This window comes from Gymnogyps californianus, chromosome 2 (genome assembly GCF_018139145.2).
Source record: "Gymnogyps californianus isolate 813 chromosome 2, ASM1813914v2, whole genome shotgun sequence".
NCBI lineage: Eukaryota > Metazoa > Chordata > Aves > Accipitriformes > Cathartidae > Gymnogyps > Gymnogyps californianus.
In genome coordinates this window covers 61,757,499-61,773,808 of record NC_059472.1, presented here as the reverse complement: position 1 = coordinate 61,773,808, position 16,310 = coordinate 61,757,499, and the positions used below count along the sequence as shown (strand labels likewise).

The window sequence follows — 16,310 nt, the reverse complement described above, 5'->3', positions numbered from 1 at the left end:
CTTATAAACTTCTCTGTGAAAGGCTGAACCAAACCCTACTTAGTAGATGTATTAAATGATGATAAATTCTGAAAGATTATGCAATAACATTCTATACTTTTAATATTGCTAGTTCTGATAGTTTCTTTCTCTTCCTTTTACTTCACAGGGGGACAAGAATCTTTCTGAATTAGTAGAATTGGCAGATCAGGCCCTGTGTAGCCTACCCTACCATCAACACTTTCCCTTGCTTCAGCAATGCATTCACATATGCTCAAATATGTGAGTACTTTACTATTTAAAACTCTTACTTGAGAAAATATCATCTTTTTTATGGATAAATTTCTCAAGTAGAAGCTCAACTTGTTTATTCCCTGTATTTGAACAATTGTTTTCTTTTAGTTATTGAAAGGTCTTTTCTAAATAATTTGTGTCATTCTGTAGCGTATTTCTTGAAAATTGAATTTCAGGTGCTAACAACCTAATGTTTTATTCTTTTCTATGTGTAAGCTTTTATGATTTTGTATATAAAGTTACTACGTGATTTACAAAGAAACAGTGTTAAAACACTTTGACCTATCTTTCAGACTTTTCTTAATTCCTTTGTTCCAAGTGTATTTGTGTAACTTTTTATTTTACTTTCAGAAATCCTAAAGGACTTATTTTATTGTAGATGCTGTATATTACAATATGGTATCTCATTTATTAAACAGCATGTTTTTATTGCTTTTTGGATTTTCCATGTCTCTAGTTAGAGAATTTAAGTTACCCTATGGTGCCTGGAAAAGTTCTGTGTTGAACACTTAATTAGAAATACAAAATCTTAATTTTATACTGATTCAGAATTTTACTTTAGGGATTTTTTTCAAAGGAAACTACATTTAAGAGCTCTCTAGTAAGTGTTTTTAAATTATGAAACATCAAAACACTTTTCAGTGTTCTAATGCTTTTAGAATTAATTACTGTTTGATTACTGTTTCAGGCAACAGGAAATTCACTTCAATTTTTTAACTAACATCAATTCACTTTGTGGTAGTGAGATGGACTTCTACCTCTACAAGTAAAAAATTCTGAAAGCACAGGATTTTTTTTATAATCATATACCATGATCTAAGGAGCCTATTGAAGCTCAATAGAATTTTATGTTTTCAGATGAACATAAATGTTTGTCAGGCTCCTAATTTTGATGAGAGAATTTTGAAAAACTATGGTGTTTGATTACCTGCATATATAAAAAATAAATGTACGAACATGAAGATTGATACTATGATTTTGGCAAATATATTGAGATCTCTGAACTTTTGTCTGTCAAGTCATTTTTCAGGATGTATACCTTCTCAGGAATTATTTTTCAGAGATTATCCTGAAATTTAACAGCAGGATTTTTGAAGACAACTTTGGGTACTATAAAATAAATAATAGTTAAATTAATTATTTTTCATTTTTAGTTGGAAGTCTGCCGAGGCTAACTCATTGCTCCAGGCTGAGGGCAGAAGGTGCTTCTCCGTCTATTGTCTCATCCTTTGCTGAATATAAAAGCTGAAGCCTACCACTGCTGTTTGGAAGTGGTTAAGGTTAGAACTAATGCTTACTTAATGCTCTTGGTTGTGCTAAATAATGCGTATTATATGATTTCTTCGTTAAAAGCATTTTTAATGCAAATTCTGTTTACCGTGTTATATGCTGTGAAATCTGTATAGCCCTGGGCTTGCAGTTTGCTGTTGTATTTTTGGTATTAAATCTACTTGGTTAGGTTATACTTCAGGTACTGCACTTCAGAATGACAAGATCTCTAGAAGGGGAAAAACAGTGACTGACAGTTTTAATTTTTAAAAGGATTCTTAATAATGCTGGTCACTTTGGTTTTTTGCTGCTGTTATACATAAATTTTTCTATTTAATTTTGCTTTTGAAAAGAATTCAAGTGTTTGGTTTTGCTTCTGTGCTGAAATGAGGTTCGTAGAATCACAGACTCGTTTGGGTTGGGACCTTTACAGGTCATCTAGTCCAGCCCCCCCTTTCACTAGATGAGGTTGCTCAGAGCCCTGTCCAACCTGACCTTGAATGTTTCCAGGGATGGGGCATCTACCACCTCTCTGGGCAACCTGTTCCAGTGTTTCACCACCCTCATTGTAAAAAATTTCTTCCTTCTACCTAGTCTGAATCTACACTCTTTTAGTTTAAAACCATTACCCCTTGTCCTATTGCTACAGGCCCTGCTATAAAGTTTGTCGCCATCTTTCTTATAAGCCCCCTTTAGGTACTGAAAGGCCACAATCAGGTCTCCTTGGAGCCTTCTCCAGGCTGAACAACCCCAACTCTCTCAGCCTTTCCTCATAGGAGAGGTGTTCCATCCCTCTGATCGTTTTTGTGGCCCTCCTCTGGACCCGCTCCAACGGTCCATGTCTGTCTTATGTTGGGGCCCTAGAGCTGGACACAGTACTCCATGTGGGGTCTCACGAGAGTGGAGTAGAGGGGGAGAATCACCTCCCTCGTCCTGGTGGTCACACTTCTTTTGATGCAGCCCAGGATGTGATTGGTTTTGTGGGCTGCGAGCGCACATTGCTGGGTCATGTCCAGTTTTTCATCCACCAGTACCCCCAAGTCCTTCTCTGCAGGGCTGCTCTCAATCCCTCCATCCCCCAGCCTGTATTGATCCTGAGGGTTGCCCTGACCCATGTGCAGGACCTTGCATTTGGCCTTGTTGAACCTCATGAGGTTCACAAAAATGTGAAAGAAAAATATCTCTTTTTTCCTATGTATAAAAGCTTGGGTTGTGTTTAAGAACATGGAAGTCCTTTTATGTACTCATTGTTTTAAAACCTTAATTTGTTGTTGTTGTTTTGGAGAGGGTTGTTTTGTTTTTGATTTTGTTTTATATGTCACTGCCTTAGTTTTTTATAAAGACAGCCCCAGGGACAAAGAGTGTGAACTTCCGAAAAGTATGGCTGTACTCTATATTAAGAATGGCAATGTCGTATTCATCAGGTCATTTTAGATATTCAGTAATATTGGCTCACAAAATAAAAATCATTCTTCTATTTTGGTACAATACTTTGTTGTAATTCTTATTTTCTATAATGGACATCAGCTAATCTTATTGTGCTTATAGTACAATTCACTAATGTACAAGGATGCTGGGGCTAGTCTTTTGCAAAAAAAAAAAAAAAAACCCTGTCTCCACTGAATGACACTTGTATCTTTTTGTGAGATTTTTACTTGCCTGTTTTGTTTTTGTTTATTTTAATGTAATACCAAACAACATATAAAGTTTGTCTAATTTATTTTCACTATTATTTAAAACAAAAACAAAATTATTTTTATTTCTTAGTCCTGTGTAGCAACAGGAATTTTCAGTCAGTAATCTATAAAGACAGTGTTTCTTCCAGGGCTGTAATGTTTAGCTTTCAGAACTGTAGTCTTCCAAACTGCGTGGAGAAAGCCTTTCACTGGATGACGACTTCAGGCAGTCTATAAAACAAGATGTAGCAGTGGAGAATGTCCTGAATTTTAAAACTAACCAACTTTATTTTTACTGAAGGACTGTTTAGGTATTCATAATGTTGCTAAGCCTGTGTCTTCAATCTGCCACGGAGTACATTTTCTTCTTCATCCAAAAGTTTTATATGAAATCTGTACGTTTGGCCTTCAGGAAGATAAGAATGAGGTACTGTGTTTACTAGCTATATTTATAAGTTGATGTGCATGCAAAGTAGGTGTTGATATTCTCCATGATGGCCTGAGGCTTACCTGAAGTTTTGACTACATATGGTTTCTTGTATATAGAAAAGCTATGCAAACAGCGAAGTTGTAGTAAATGGAAAGATTTTTTTAATGATTAATTTGGAGACAAAATAATGTTCTATGCATAAGATGCTATTAAATGTAATAAAGACCAATGAAAAATAAAATAAGCTATGTTTTTTAATCTTTTCCTGTAATATATTCAGCCTTAATAAAATGTGCATATAATGAAATAGTATGTATGATGCTTTACATTTATGGAAAACATGAAATCTCAAGTCTTTGAAAAGGTGAGATGACCTCTGAAATGTGTGCAGTGGTTGAAGAGCAAAAAGACATTTTAAATCTGCAATGTCTTTGCTATAAAAATGTATTTCATCGCTACAGACACATCTGTGTTTAAATTTAATTACCTGAGTATTATAAAGTGTTTTATAGTGTTATAGAATATGACCAAATTTCCATTGGTTTCATTTATATGCATGAATGCTTTACATCTATCCACTATTTCCTAGCTTACGTATAAAGCTAAGTAGGGAGTTCTGAGAGGGCGAAAAAATGACTTAGGTTATTTGTAACTACTTTATAGTTGATCTATAAGGTCCCTACAGTCAGAGGGGAAAGAACATTGACTAACTTTTTTTTTTTTTTCAGCTTGTCTCCTGAAATGAGATTGATTTATTTTTTTTTTTTAACACAGTGCTGTGCACAATTCCATTTAGAAGTGATTTTTTAGATGTTAGCATTTTAAAAGAAGTAAAATATCTTTCATAACGTACTATGTATTTGTATTTCTACTTCGTATGTAACTTATCTTTTCCAAGGAAAGCATTTATTTTGTTTGACTACTCCTTTGGATGCCTTCTAAAAAAAACCTGCTAGTTTTCTCTTTTAGTGATTGGTCAAGCATAACAAATAGACTTCAGTTGATATTGAATTTAAAAAGATCGTTGAGACAGAGAATGCATGTTTACAAAATTATGTCTTTTGTTCTCTTTGCCTTATAATGCATTCTTATTATTATTCTAACAAAATATATAATGAAGATCATATCCAAGCATATTTTTTTTTTTTACTACTTGGATGGGTATCTGCTACTTAAGTTTTCATAAAGCATCAGTTTAATCATTCAGGCATGTGACAATGAGAAGAAATTGAGAAGAACCTTGTATTCCAAGGTTGGGCTTAAGATTTGCCATGTGATTTTACAAATCTAGTCCCTTAAAGATAGACTAGAGTGGTATTATTAAAGGCTGTTCTTGTTGCCTGGAGTGAGAGAATTTTTAGCTCAGGTTTTTAGCTGCTAAAGGTAGGTGTTTTTATGCTGTCTAAGGAGGAGTGAATTCTGAGAAGCTGGGTTTTTTCCCTCTGTTCCTGTTGTAGTAATAGTATTAGCTTGTAAATACTTTAAGATTGTGTATAGTATACATTACATACTGTATACAGGATACATTGATACAGTGCTGTATCATATACCTTTTTTCCTTTTTGATGAAGAGCTTCAGATGAATTAACGTACAATTTGAAATATTTGGTAACCTTCTTAGTTTGACTGTTTGCCTCAAGAAAGTGAAATGGCCATGTAACAGGCTTTCAGTCTCTTTTCTTCATGTATCTTCAGAAGCATATCATAAAGACTGGGAATGAAATGCCCCAGAAATGTAGGGTCAGGAAAGAAAAGAAACAGAATTTGTTTTACCTGCAGGACAGAGGGACCAATAGGTATATAAGTTGAAGTAATAATTTATTTTATTTCAGAAAAGACAAACCAGAGTTCTAAGGGGAAGATGATTGGATGCTATTCAGGCAGAACTATTTGTGTGCTTTCTCTGAGAGGCTTTTCTAACAACTTAATGTTTAGTGTGACTGACAATTTAAAAGTAGCATTCTGCAGTGACTATTTTGTCTGTAGATCCTTTCTCTTTGAGATGTTTTTGTATAGCATTTCCAATTACAGCAATGACAAATTGACCTAGACGCATTGGCAGTTGCATTAGTTTCTTTTTTTTGTTATTGAGCAGGTGAACTCTACAGCCAAGGCCATTCTGATGCATCTATTGCAGGGACGATTAGTAATGGCAGTATTGACTTGGAACAAGTTTATTGAGGCCCTCTATCCCGTCATTCCTGTTTTACAGGTACTTCTGAGTTCTTTAATCTGAATTTGATGTATGAAATCATGTAAACAGCAACACTATCATGTTAAACAACAGACAGAATATTTACCTAAGTGGCAGATGGAAAATAGAGTAACAGTAATTACAGACTTGTTTTGTCAAATGGAGAAATGTTTTATAGGGGTCCTAATGCCAGTCAAAGTTCCTACTTTGAATTTGTAGACAAATTTTAGCCTGGTATTACTAGAATGTGAAACTTTGAAATGTTGTAGTAGAAATCAGCAAGTACTGACTGGGACTTAAATGTTTTGAAGATACGAGTGGATAATCCAAATATAGATTAAAACATTGCATGCTTTTTAAAATCAGTTAATAATTATTAGAATGTCCCCCATATCTTAAATTTGAAAATTGTAACTCCTCTGTGATGATTATACAGTTTTCTGATCAAGTATGCACTCAACAGCAATAGGTGTAAGCTGTATTTTCTGTATATTTTGATATTTGTTTTTTGGTTTCTTTGTTTCCAATATTATAGAAGTATCAACAATCAGTATTATCCTTAGACCTCAGTCTTCATATCTGTAACAATGTGCAAATTTTCTTTTCATTATCTTTACTCTTGGTTTGATCTAATGGGAACTTCTGCCTTTCTCAGTTTGATTTTTCAGCCTAATTGCTCCATCCAAATTCTTTACTGTTTTTTCTCTAGTGCTAGAAATTTCCCTTTTATAATCTGCCTATAGTGTTCCAGATTAGATATTTTGCTGCACCTCTCTGATGTCTGTTTTTCCTTATGTCTGTGTTTTTGCCTTATTTCTGTCTTAACTTAGCTAATACATCCAAGTATACTTTTTGTCTTTGTTTTCTCCAAAAATATCACTCTTGACAATTATACTTACTTGTATCACTGCTATATATTCATTTGTTGCCTGCATCTCAGTATTACCGTAAGTTGAAAAAGCGACTTCTATAACTTAAGCCCTTACATAAACTGCACAAAAATCAAGGCAGAAATGGGGACAAATTGCAAATAAGATGGGACATGAAATAGAAGGCTCAGACAGAAAAATATGCAGAGGAAATACACTGAGAACTTGAAAGTGGTGGGAGAAAGGTTAGTTCAGAGCTTTCTTGCCCAGTAATGTCAGCTTTTCTGTGTTACCCACATACAGATCTTCCATTGATACTCAGGATTAAATAGGTCGGGGTTTAATATAAGCTGTAGGCTAAACATGTGAGAAGGAACTTATCCCTGCTCTCATTTTTGTGAGTAGAACTTTACTCTATTCTATAGCCTGTAGTGGCTATGAGGAGAATACCGGAGGACTATATTTACCTGATGCATATAAAATGCATTGTATTTTACTCTACTGTTTAAATGTTTGCTGTAACATTACTTGATATAACTGATTCTGGTTTGTCTTGTTTGTGTGTGAAAATGCTTTGACAAAATATCTGAAAATAGATAGGATTTAATGTTTTGAAGTAATTTTCTTGTAGGGACTGAATTTTACTTATTGAGATGTAAACTGACCTTACAGAGCAGCATCATGTTAACAGATTGAAGGGTAAATCTTCAGATCAAAGTACCTCCAAGCCATGTAAAAATCTTTATTTTGATTTGTATACAGGATCACTTATTAATTTTGAAAATTGTTTTATGGAGGAATATTAATATGCAGAAATTGAATGTTTTCTTAAGTTATTGCTTTTTTTTGGTGTGTTCCTCCTTCCCCACTCTCCCATAGCCCCTAAAAGGGGAATTACCTTGTCTAATTTGCTAAGTTAGTACGCGGATTTTTTTAATTTTGGAAATTTTTGTTTGTTTGCTTGTTTTAGGGTTATGCTGACACAAAAGATATGCTAGGTAACTGTATCCTCACTTTGAGTGAAACAACCTCTGACAAAGGAGAGGGTATTCTCCCTAGAACTACTAGACTACGGGCCGCTCTGCGTCTTCTCTTCTCAAAAAAGCAGTTGTAAGTAATGCCCTGTAGCATTTCAGCACGTCTTCTAAAGTTCATGACAAAAATGTCTTCTCTAAAAAAACCAATCGATTATTATGCAGTGGGTTGATTTGAAACGTAGATTAGTCAATATTGAGTTAAGTACTTTCCCCCCCCCCGTTAATTTTATAAACTAATTAATTTTTAAATATATAGCTAAAGTTTTCCAGTATGAGGACTTTATATATTTATTTTAATTGTTTACCCCTTTAGGGTTCGTTCTATAGCACTTAAACATTTAACATTCCATCTTTTGAATGAAGAAGAGGTAAACCTGAAACGCCCGCATCTGCATGGTAGTGTGCTTTCCAGCATTTCAAACTTATTTATTACAGAAAGAGCTATTGAGCTAAAATTGGATGATAAAGTGGGGTCGATATTTAAGGTGAGTAAACTCTGTCTAAGTATTGTGTCATTGATCAGATCTTCTACCTGCCTAGCCACTGAAGTTACCACTTCCTGAAAGCTGCAATATTTCATACAAATTAGCTTGCTTCATAAAAAGAAATCTGTTGATATATTCTTTCCATGTGAACTTAAACAGTAGTTTTTATGCTACCATATGCAACAGTAAGAAAAGAATTCCTTCCTCCTTTTTTTTTTGCAGATAAGTTTTGCTAACTTCTGTAGATAAGTTAGCAGCAAGACCTAACTTCAGTACAGAGAGCACAAGCCTGCTCTGTTTACAGCAATTTCATTGTGCATGGATAAAGTCTGATTTTTTTTTTTTCTCACACAGAGCTTTTTTCCCCACAAAATCAATTTTTACTGAAACAGACACAAATAATTTTTAATACAAAATACTCTAAAACAGATTGCAAATTTATGTCTATGTTTTCTTAACACTGCTGCTTTTGCAAAGTGAAAAACAAATCACAAGTATTTGACCTATGGGAAAACTTACCTCTCTTTTTTGGTTTTCTTTTTTTACCATATCCCCTCTATTCTCTTTCCTTCTTTACCCTCAACGCTTTCAGATTAACAACAATATGTTAAACAAACGCTAAGATGCTTGCCCTCTGAAAAAAATCATTCTGACCGCTCATTGTACACTTGCTTTATGCTCTTCCCCTACATCCTTCAAAAAGTTAGGACCTGAAATTTGTATGGATATGTAGGATTATTTACATTTCTCTAATCCTATTGCCATTAAAAAGTCTGCTTCACAGAAGCATATTCTAGCATTTCTGTGTAGTCTTGAGCTTTCTGTAGTCCTACATAAATTAAGCATTATTTGTTAGAAATCTACATCTGTTGTGCACTAGAAACTATTGTCTTGTTATATTCCACAGGTATTAGAGATTTGTCGCAAAAAGATTATATAACCTAATCCTTTCTTATTACATGCATGTGGAATCTAATCAAATACATTCTAATAAGGAATTTAGATCTTTTATTTTCTACTTTCTGTTAGGAAATTTGGCTACTTTGTTTCATAGTAGCATACTGGATGTAAATCTAATGCAGTTTTACTTTTAGGCAGAAACTGTTGAAAAGCTGTATGACATCTTGACTTCTGATGCTGTTGACCTAGTTTTACGAAAGTCTGCAGCCGAGCAGCTAGCTGTCATTTTAGAAGGTAAAATTCTTCAGAAAATTTGTATTCATGTGCTGATCATTGTGTGAGCTTGCAGTTTTGCTAGGTTTTCTGTATGTTTGTGCAAAGAGTACTCTTTGTAATTTTTATATATATTGTTGGACCAGAATTTTAACACTATTGTAGCTGATCTACCAATTCAAATACAAGAACAAATAACTAATTTTTTTTACTTTCAAGAATAAGAAATAGTGGTCTTACTATTTAAAAAAGCCAACTCCCTTGGGTAATAGAGGAGTAAGCTGAATTCTGTAAGCTCTGCAAGAGCTTTTTTCTGCTTTTCCTTTTTAATGTTCGTCAGTTTGTTGATCTGTCTCCGAACTAATGGTGCTTCAAATTTTTTGCTATTGCAAACTCAGATACTCAGTCTTGAGTGAGGGTGGCGATGGTCAATATAAAATATATACATATGTTTTTGGTAGTGGTGTATTTTAATTAGGAAAGTTAATTCTTAGATTACACAGGCTAGCTAAAGGGATTTTATACTTAGTGAAGAATTTCTTCAATCATTCTGAATTTCTTCCTGCATTTTGAGTTAGCCTAAGTAGTAACTATAGTTAAAATGGATTGAAATGTCATTTGTGTGAATTGAGGGTTCAGTAAACTCAAGCTAAGCTTCCATGGTTATACTCTCAGTATCAAGAGGCAGACTCCCTGTAGCATTTCATCTAATATGTTTGCAAGGAAAGTGTTCCTCATGTTATCTTTATGATTTAAGTGACTAATCATAAATTTGCATCACAGGTGGTTTTTTTTTTATAATTGTGTTACATGGGGAAAAATTATGAATTCTGGTAAAGAAGATCTGATTGAATTAAGATGCAAGTAAGCAACCTTGCATAGAGCGTTATTTGACTTGGTGCAGGGTCATAACTGTAGAGTTTCAAACTTGGATGTTTGTGCTCTACCTACTCAAACTCTAATTCAGGTATATTTTCTTCAAGGAACTCAAAGCCTAGTAATAGAACATAAGTTTTTCACCATGGGAAGGTGAAGTCTTAGATAATATTAAAATTAACATTTTTCTTGTCAGAAAAATGATTACAAAAATGATGAAATGTCTACTTTGTCTCGTAAAATACATTTAGTTATGGCTGCCGAAGTTTTCAGATGTCAAAAGATAATATGAAACACAGCATAGGATGAAACTGTAAAGGAAAAAATACAGCTTTATCAGGACAAATTTCATATGAAGGATCACTTTAAAATTAAAAAAAAAACAAACAGAAAACAAAATCAACAAACCCAACCAACCCAAATGACATAGCTTTTTTTGTTGTTGTTGAATATTCTTAAACCAGATGCTCTGAAGGATGAGATCAGTGGAAAATATTCTCAAGGTGATTGAGTAAATACCATTTTTAGTTCTATATTAAACTGTTGAAGACTTCTTAAATATATCAAGTGAAATCCTCATTTGACTGAAATTGAGTTGCACTGGGGATCATTGTAATTGTGGAACATAAAGTTCTCATGGGAAGTTATACAAGAGATTTGAGAGTCTAGTGTTCAAGAGGCTACTATAGTCAGATAACAAGACTTTGAGGAGGCTTGCCTTTGTAGAGCTAGAGCTGTACTTGTTCTGTTGATGGGCAATTTTGGACACTTGTTCTCAACAGCAAGAGTTTGTGATCTTGCAGAAAGAAGTTTAATATTAAATCGGTGCAGAACTAGTGATTCTTACTATCTTTTGTTTTTACTACAGATACCAAAATGCATGGCATTGTGAAAAAGTTGGGTGTGATAGAAAAGGTTTTGGCTTACCTTAATGAGTGTATACATGTGGATGGCAAGGTAAAACTATCGTTACAAGTTTTTCTGCAAGCATTGCATAGCATGACAGTAGTAGAATTTTGCCTTTTTCTGCACTTATAACACTAATCTTTGTGCATTAATACTCCACAGAATACAACTATTTAGTAACAATTGTACTTGCAGTATGTATTTTGTTTATTATATTTTTGATAATGCTAAGATTCTCTTAATGAAAGATTGGTTTTTGCCTACCTATGAGAATAGTTAGCCAGAGAACTAACTGTGTTTGGTATGGTTCTGAAATATACCAGAATTTCCCTGAAGCTTTCTCAGTAGAGACCAAAAAAATTAATTTTTAATGACCTTAAAAAAAAAAAAGTGTTATATTTTGTATCATAGTCTCTAAACTTAAGTCCTGAAGCAAACTGTAATTAAAAATGAGATGTTATTGTAAATGGGAATCTACGTGTCAGATGGAGTTTCAGGTATAAGTAATTTTCTGGCCAATAGAAGATCACCTCACCACGGAGGGTCTCGGGAGATAAGATCACATTTAGAGTTGAGTATATATTTGTTGTTGATGACCAAGCTTTCCATTTTTGTAACATGTCTCATCTGATGCTTGAATTTTTCTGAAATTCATTATTTGAAATCATTTTATGCAAGCTTATTTAGGCTATAACTTGCTTAGCATCACTTCAGTGGATAAACTTTTTGCATGTTTCTTAGTTTGCTTGCATAGTATTGTTATAGCAGTCCAACAGTCCAAACTTTGAGTTATTTTAAGAAACCATGAGAATTTTTATATAGTAATGACTTCTTTCCCAAAAATGTACAAGAGAAAAGAACTGCTTGATACTTAGTAGAATTCCTCTTATTTGTCAAATTAATGAAAATGATATTCTTCTTCAGTAATGGTAACTTTTTTCCAGGTTATCAGTATCTCAGATTATTTTATCCCTGTAGCATTAAGGAATGTCTGGTCCAGTTTATGATAGCTTGAATATGAGTACTTTTGTAAACCATTGAAACCCAGTTGGAGAAATTGAAATATTGAGTTCTTCAGGTTTTTTACTGTGTGGGTTTTTTTTATGTCAGGTTTTTTATTATCTTACCTTTTTATTGATACAGAGTAATGCAACTGTTGTTTTGCTTTGGATAGTGAGTAGATATTAGCATAATTACTTAATACAGAAATACAAGTATGGGAAATATATTGCATTAAGCAGATCCTTCATAGCCAGGTAAGAGTCTAGGATAAACTTTAAAATGGTGTTGTTAGCCCTTTTTAAACTTTAATTTTATCCAGGAAGGGCACAGGCGACAACTCTCTAGGGGCTGTGACACCTTTCTTTTGCATATATGGCTTGTGGAACATAGGATCTTTATACTAAACAAGATGTTCAAACTTTACATGATGAAAGTTGCAGAGTATTTTAGAGGAGAAATCTAAAATTGCACATTTTGAACAATGAATGGTTTAGATCAAGTCAGCAGGAGAGTGTAAGCCGACAGCTGTATATGAAATTCCACTTCTTCAAGTACTAGCATTCAGAAATTTGTTTGTCAGCTCTGTGTTGATGGAAGTTTTGGATCCCCAATGCTCTGCTCTGTAAAATAACTGTAAAATGTTTCCTCTGCAAAATAACTTAAGCAGTCTTACTCCTGTCTCTTGAGCACAACCAGTAGAGGTCCCATCCTTAGCTCCCTCAAGCTCTGACAGTTCAAACTACTTCCCAAGAAAATGAGCTGTCTCTCAGAATAGAAAATAAATGAAGTAGGAGCACTGTTTACCTCTTGTTTGATATAGCTTAGTCTAAACACAAAGTAGGGCTAGTCTCATTAGGTCAAAGAAAGAACATGTAGATTTGATTAAATAAGTCATTAGGACACTATCCTGAAGGAGTCTAGCCCAGATTCTGGTTCTCCCCTCAAATGATTTTTTTATTTCATCCTAAAATCAATATAACAGAAAAAAAACAAACAAACAAAAAACCCCAAACCTTGCATGTTCTTAGAAAAGTGGCTACCAAGAAAAGGATAAAGGAAGTAGTAGATGGAAAAAGCACCATTTAAATGAGGCTTTATATATAGCCATGCAAAAGACTCTTTCCATACTAAATAAGCAGGGCTTTTGTTTATTCAATATTAAACTAAACTGTATTTGGTGATGCAGTTTACAAAACAAAATTTAAAGGCAGAACCTCAGACAAGCAAAGTAATGGTTCTGTGAAAGACATACTGTCTTCTAATTCTTAGGAGCAGTGACTTTGGTCATATTTTTGGCCATTCACTGATACTTTTAACTTTTAGCAAACTGCTTTCTCTTCTTAGGTTTCCTAATTTGAAAGATTGGGACCCAGAAAATGAGAGTCATACAATATTCATTTTTTTTTAAAATGCAAATAGCTTAAACTTATATGGTTGTAAATATTTGGGGGTTTTTTGGAAATCCTTCAGCTCACGTATATGCTTCTTAAAATACATATTTTGAAAGCAAACGTTACAATTGTGTTATGACGCCAGAGACCAATAAAATGACCATCAGTTACTAATAAAATAAAACCAGAAGTGAATAACTATTTTCTAATGAATATGCAGTTATCTAGATGAAATGTGCTTGTCTAAGAAGTTCTAGGTTTCTCTACTATAAATGATTGAATGTACTGCTTCATAGCATGACAGTTTGTATTAAGCATCTCATAGTAGATTTTCCTAATTGTTATCTGTATTTAATTTTTTTCTCTGTTCCTGCAGCTTATGGAATCTATAGTGTTACCATGTCTAACACTCTTACGCAAACTTGTGTATGCTGATCCAGTTGTTCGTCTGTCCCTAGCACAGCAATCATCTTTACTGCTTTTGCTATTCAGAGGTAAATGTTCTATTTTGAGTGTAATACATGCGTGGAAAGAGAATGTCTGAAATATGGTTAGATGCTTAACCAAAAGCCTTCTTAAGAAGCTTGGATCACTTCAGAGTCTCTAATATTTAATCATTGTGTGCTAGTGTTACCCATGTTGTGGCATGTGTTGAAGATGTTGGCAAAATGACTGTGGAAGTCAGTTGTTTTTAGCTAGTGTCCTTCTATGTATTATTAAATGTCAATGTTTTCCTAACACATTTTTAAATATCTTTATTTTATTCAGTTTCCCTGATATTCCAAAATGATCGTGCTGTTTTAACTGAAACTACAGTATTGCTTTGTCTTCTGTTGTTTGATGAAGTAGCAAGAACAGAGACATGGTATGAAAAAAGTTATTTAATGATTTAATGGCATATTCTCTTGTCAAAATTTAAGGTTTTAATGAAAATAAGTTTTTTATATATATCCAAACAAATTATGCCCCAAACTTTTATATATCCAAAATTGCGTATTTGTAGACTAAACAAATTGTTTCAATACTTTAGTTGCATGCTGCATAGGTCTACATGGCATGTTTCTGCAGTATAAATACTTTGTACCTCAGTGTTAATTTTAAGTTTACTTTAATTTTCAAAAAACCCTGATTGGTCTGTAATCCATCTTTCCCATAAATGGAAACTACACAAATCAAATAGCTAGCTGTAGGTGTGGTTTTTTTAACTTAATTAGAATTCTCCTATTTACTTAGGCTTTTAAGTTTAGCAGTTTTCCTTAAACCAACAGACCTCAGCTTATGATATTTTATTGTTTGAAATTTGCATATACTTCAGAAAAAATATGCTTTTAGAATTCACACACATGAAATGTACTAAAAATAATTATAATGCATGTCCTTAATAGAAAAAAGGAAACAAGCATGTACTTTCTATTATCTTTAATTTCATTTTTATGTGCAGTATGTCTGCAGCAAGTATTCTGTATGTGTGTGATCTAGAACTATCTTAATATTGCATAATCATGAAGAAACATTGTTTATTAATACAGATTATTCATCAATGGGTTACTAAAGAGCTAGCTGGAGGAAAAAATACAGCTATATCTGAATAATAAAGAAATAGTAAGTATAGCATTAGTAGAAAATTGAAGCTTAAAACAGAGAATAATAACTATAACTTAATCTCTTGCAGGGCTGATGGCATAACCAGTAATGATACTGGCCTGCCTGCCTTCAGTTTACCTGTTGCTGTTGTTAGAAGGTACGTGTGGGTGGCTTTTTGGTTTTGGTGGGGTTTTGGTGTGGTTTTTTTGTTGTTGTTTTTTTGTGGGTTTCTTTTTTGGTTGGTTGGTTTTTTTACAGTTAACTTTGCTGCTTTCCATTTGCTGTCCTTCCTGAAGTATGGTGGTGGGAGAATGGAGCGAAACCTTTGGTGTTAAATCCAAAGTTGTCTGCATTTTTAAACATGGAGTTTCTTCTCCAAGTCTTTGTCCTCTGAAAAAGAGTTTGAAAAACTTTATTTGCAAATTTAAAAGCTTGCTCTAACAGAGCATTTAATTAAAAAAAACAAAGCACCAGCTACTTTTTTAAATGACTTTTTTTTAAATTTTTTTTTTTTTTTTTAGGTATCATCTCCCAGTCAGGATCACTGCTCATCATGTAGTTAGCCCTAATACTGTTGTGGTGCCATTGTCTTCTGAGTGCTTGACTGTGAAACCTGTGTCAGATATGCTTAAGATGGCTTGGAATCTGTCATGGTACCATGGGATTGAAAACCTATTGCAACTGATAAATTATGAGAAGGAAGCAGAAACGTGAGCCATTTTATCTTGATTTTAAATCCCAATATATTTCAATTAAATTTGTGTTCCACCAAGTTTAAATAGATTTTCAACTTTAAACAGCAGTTCAAGTTGTTACTGGTTTGAGAATGCTGTCCTTTTAAACAGAAAGGATCACATCCCGAGAGGCTATAGATATGTTGTCACAGCGAACGTTTTACCTAAATTGCATTTATACATGAAGTCTAGAGCTTGATCCAACTTTTATTGATAGTCAGACTCATTTCAAACAATTTTAAATGGGCTCTGTGGCTGTTTCTCTTTGTAGTCTTTGTGGTTTTTTAAGGAGCTGCCTTTTTTCCCCTTTATAATTGCATGACTTCTTCTCTTTCTTTCCTTGGGGATTTAAATTTCAAATAATTATTCTTTTTAATGGTAATACTAAGAATTATGGTAGATAATGAAGAA

General features: G+C 33.6%; 1 protein-coding gene across 1 annotated transcript in view; it reads left to right on the top strand.

Moving 5' to 3' along the window:
* Positions 1–16,310, top strand: part of RTTN (rotatin) — a 90,936-nt gene that overhangs the window by 20,549 nt on the left and 54,077 nt on the right. The window contains 13 exon segments of the mRNA XM_050892355.1: positions 149–261; positions 1,428–1,465; positions 1,468–1,553; positions 3,520–3,645; positions 5,744–5,860; positions 7,682–7,821; positions 8,062–8,233; positions 9,328–9,427; positions 11,151–11,239; positions 13,958–14,075; positions 14,350–14,446; positions 15,254–15,322; positions 15,687–15,875. Coding sequence (XP_050748312.1) covers positions 149–261; positions 1,428–1,465; positions 1,468–1,553; positions 3,520–3,645; positions 5,744–5,860; positions 7,682–7,821; positions 8,062–8,233; positions 9,328–9,427; positions 11,151–11,239; positions 13,958–14,075; positions 14,350–14,446; positions 15,254–15,322; positions 15,687–15,875 — 1,454 coding nt within the window.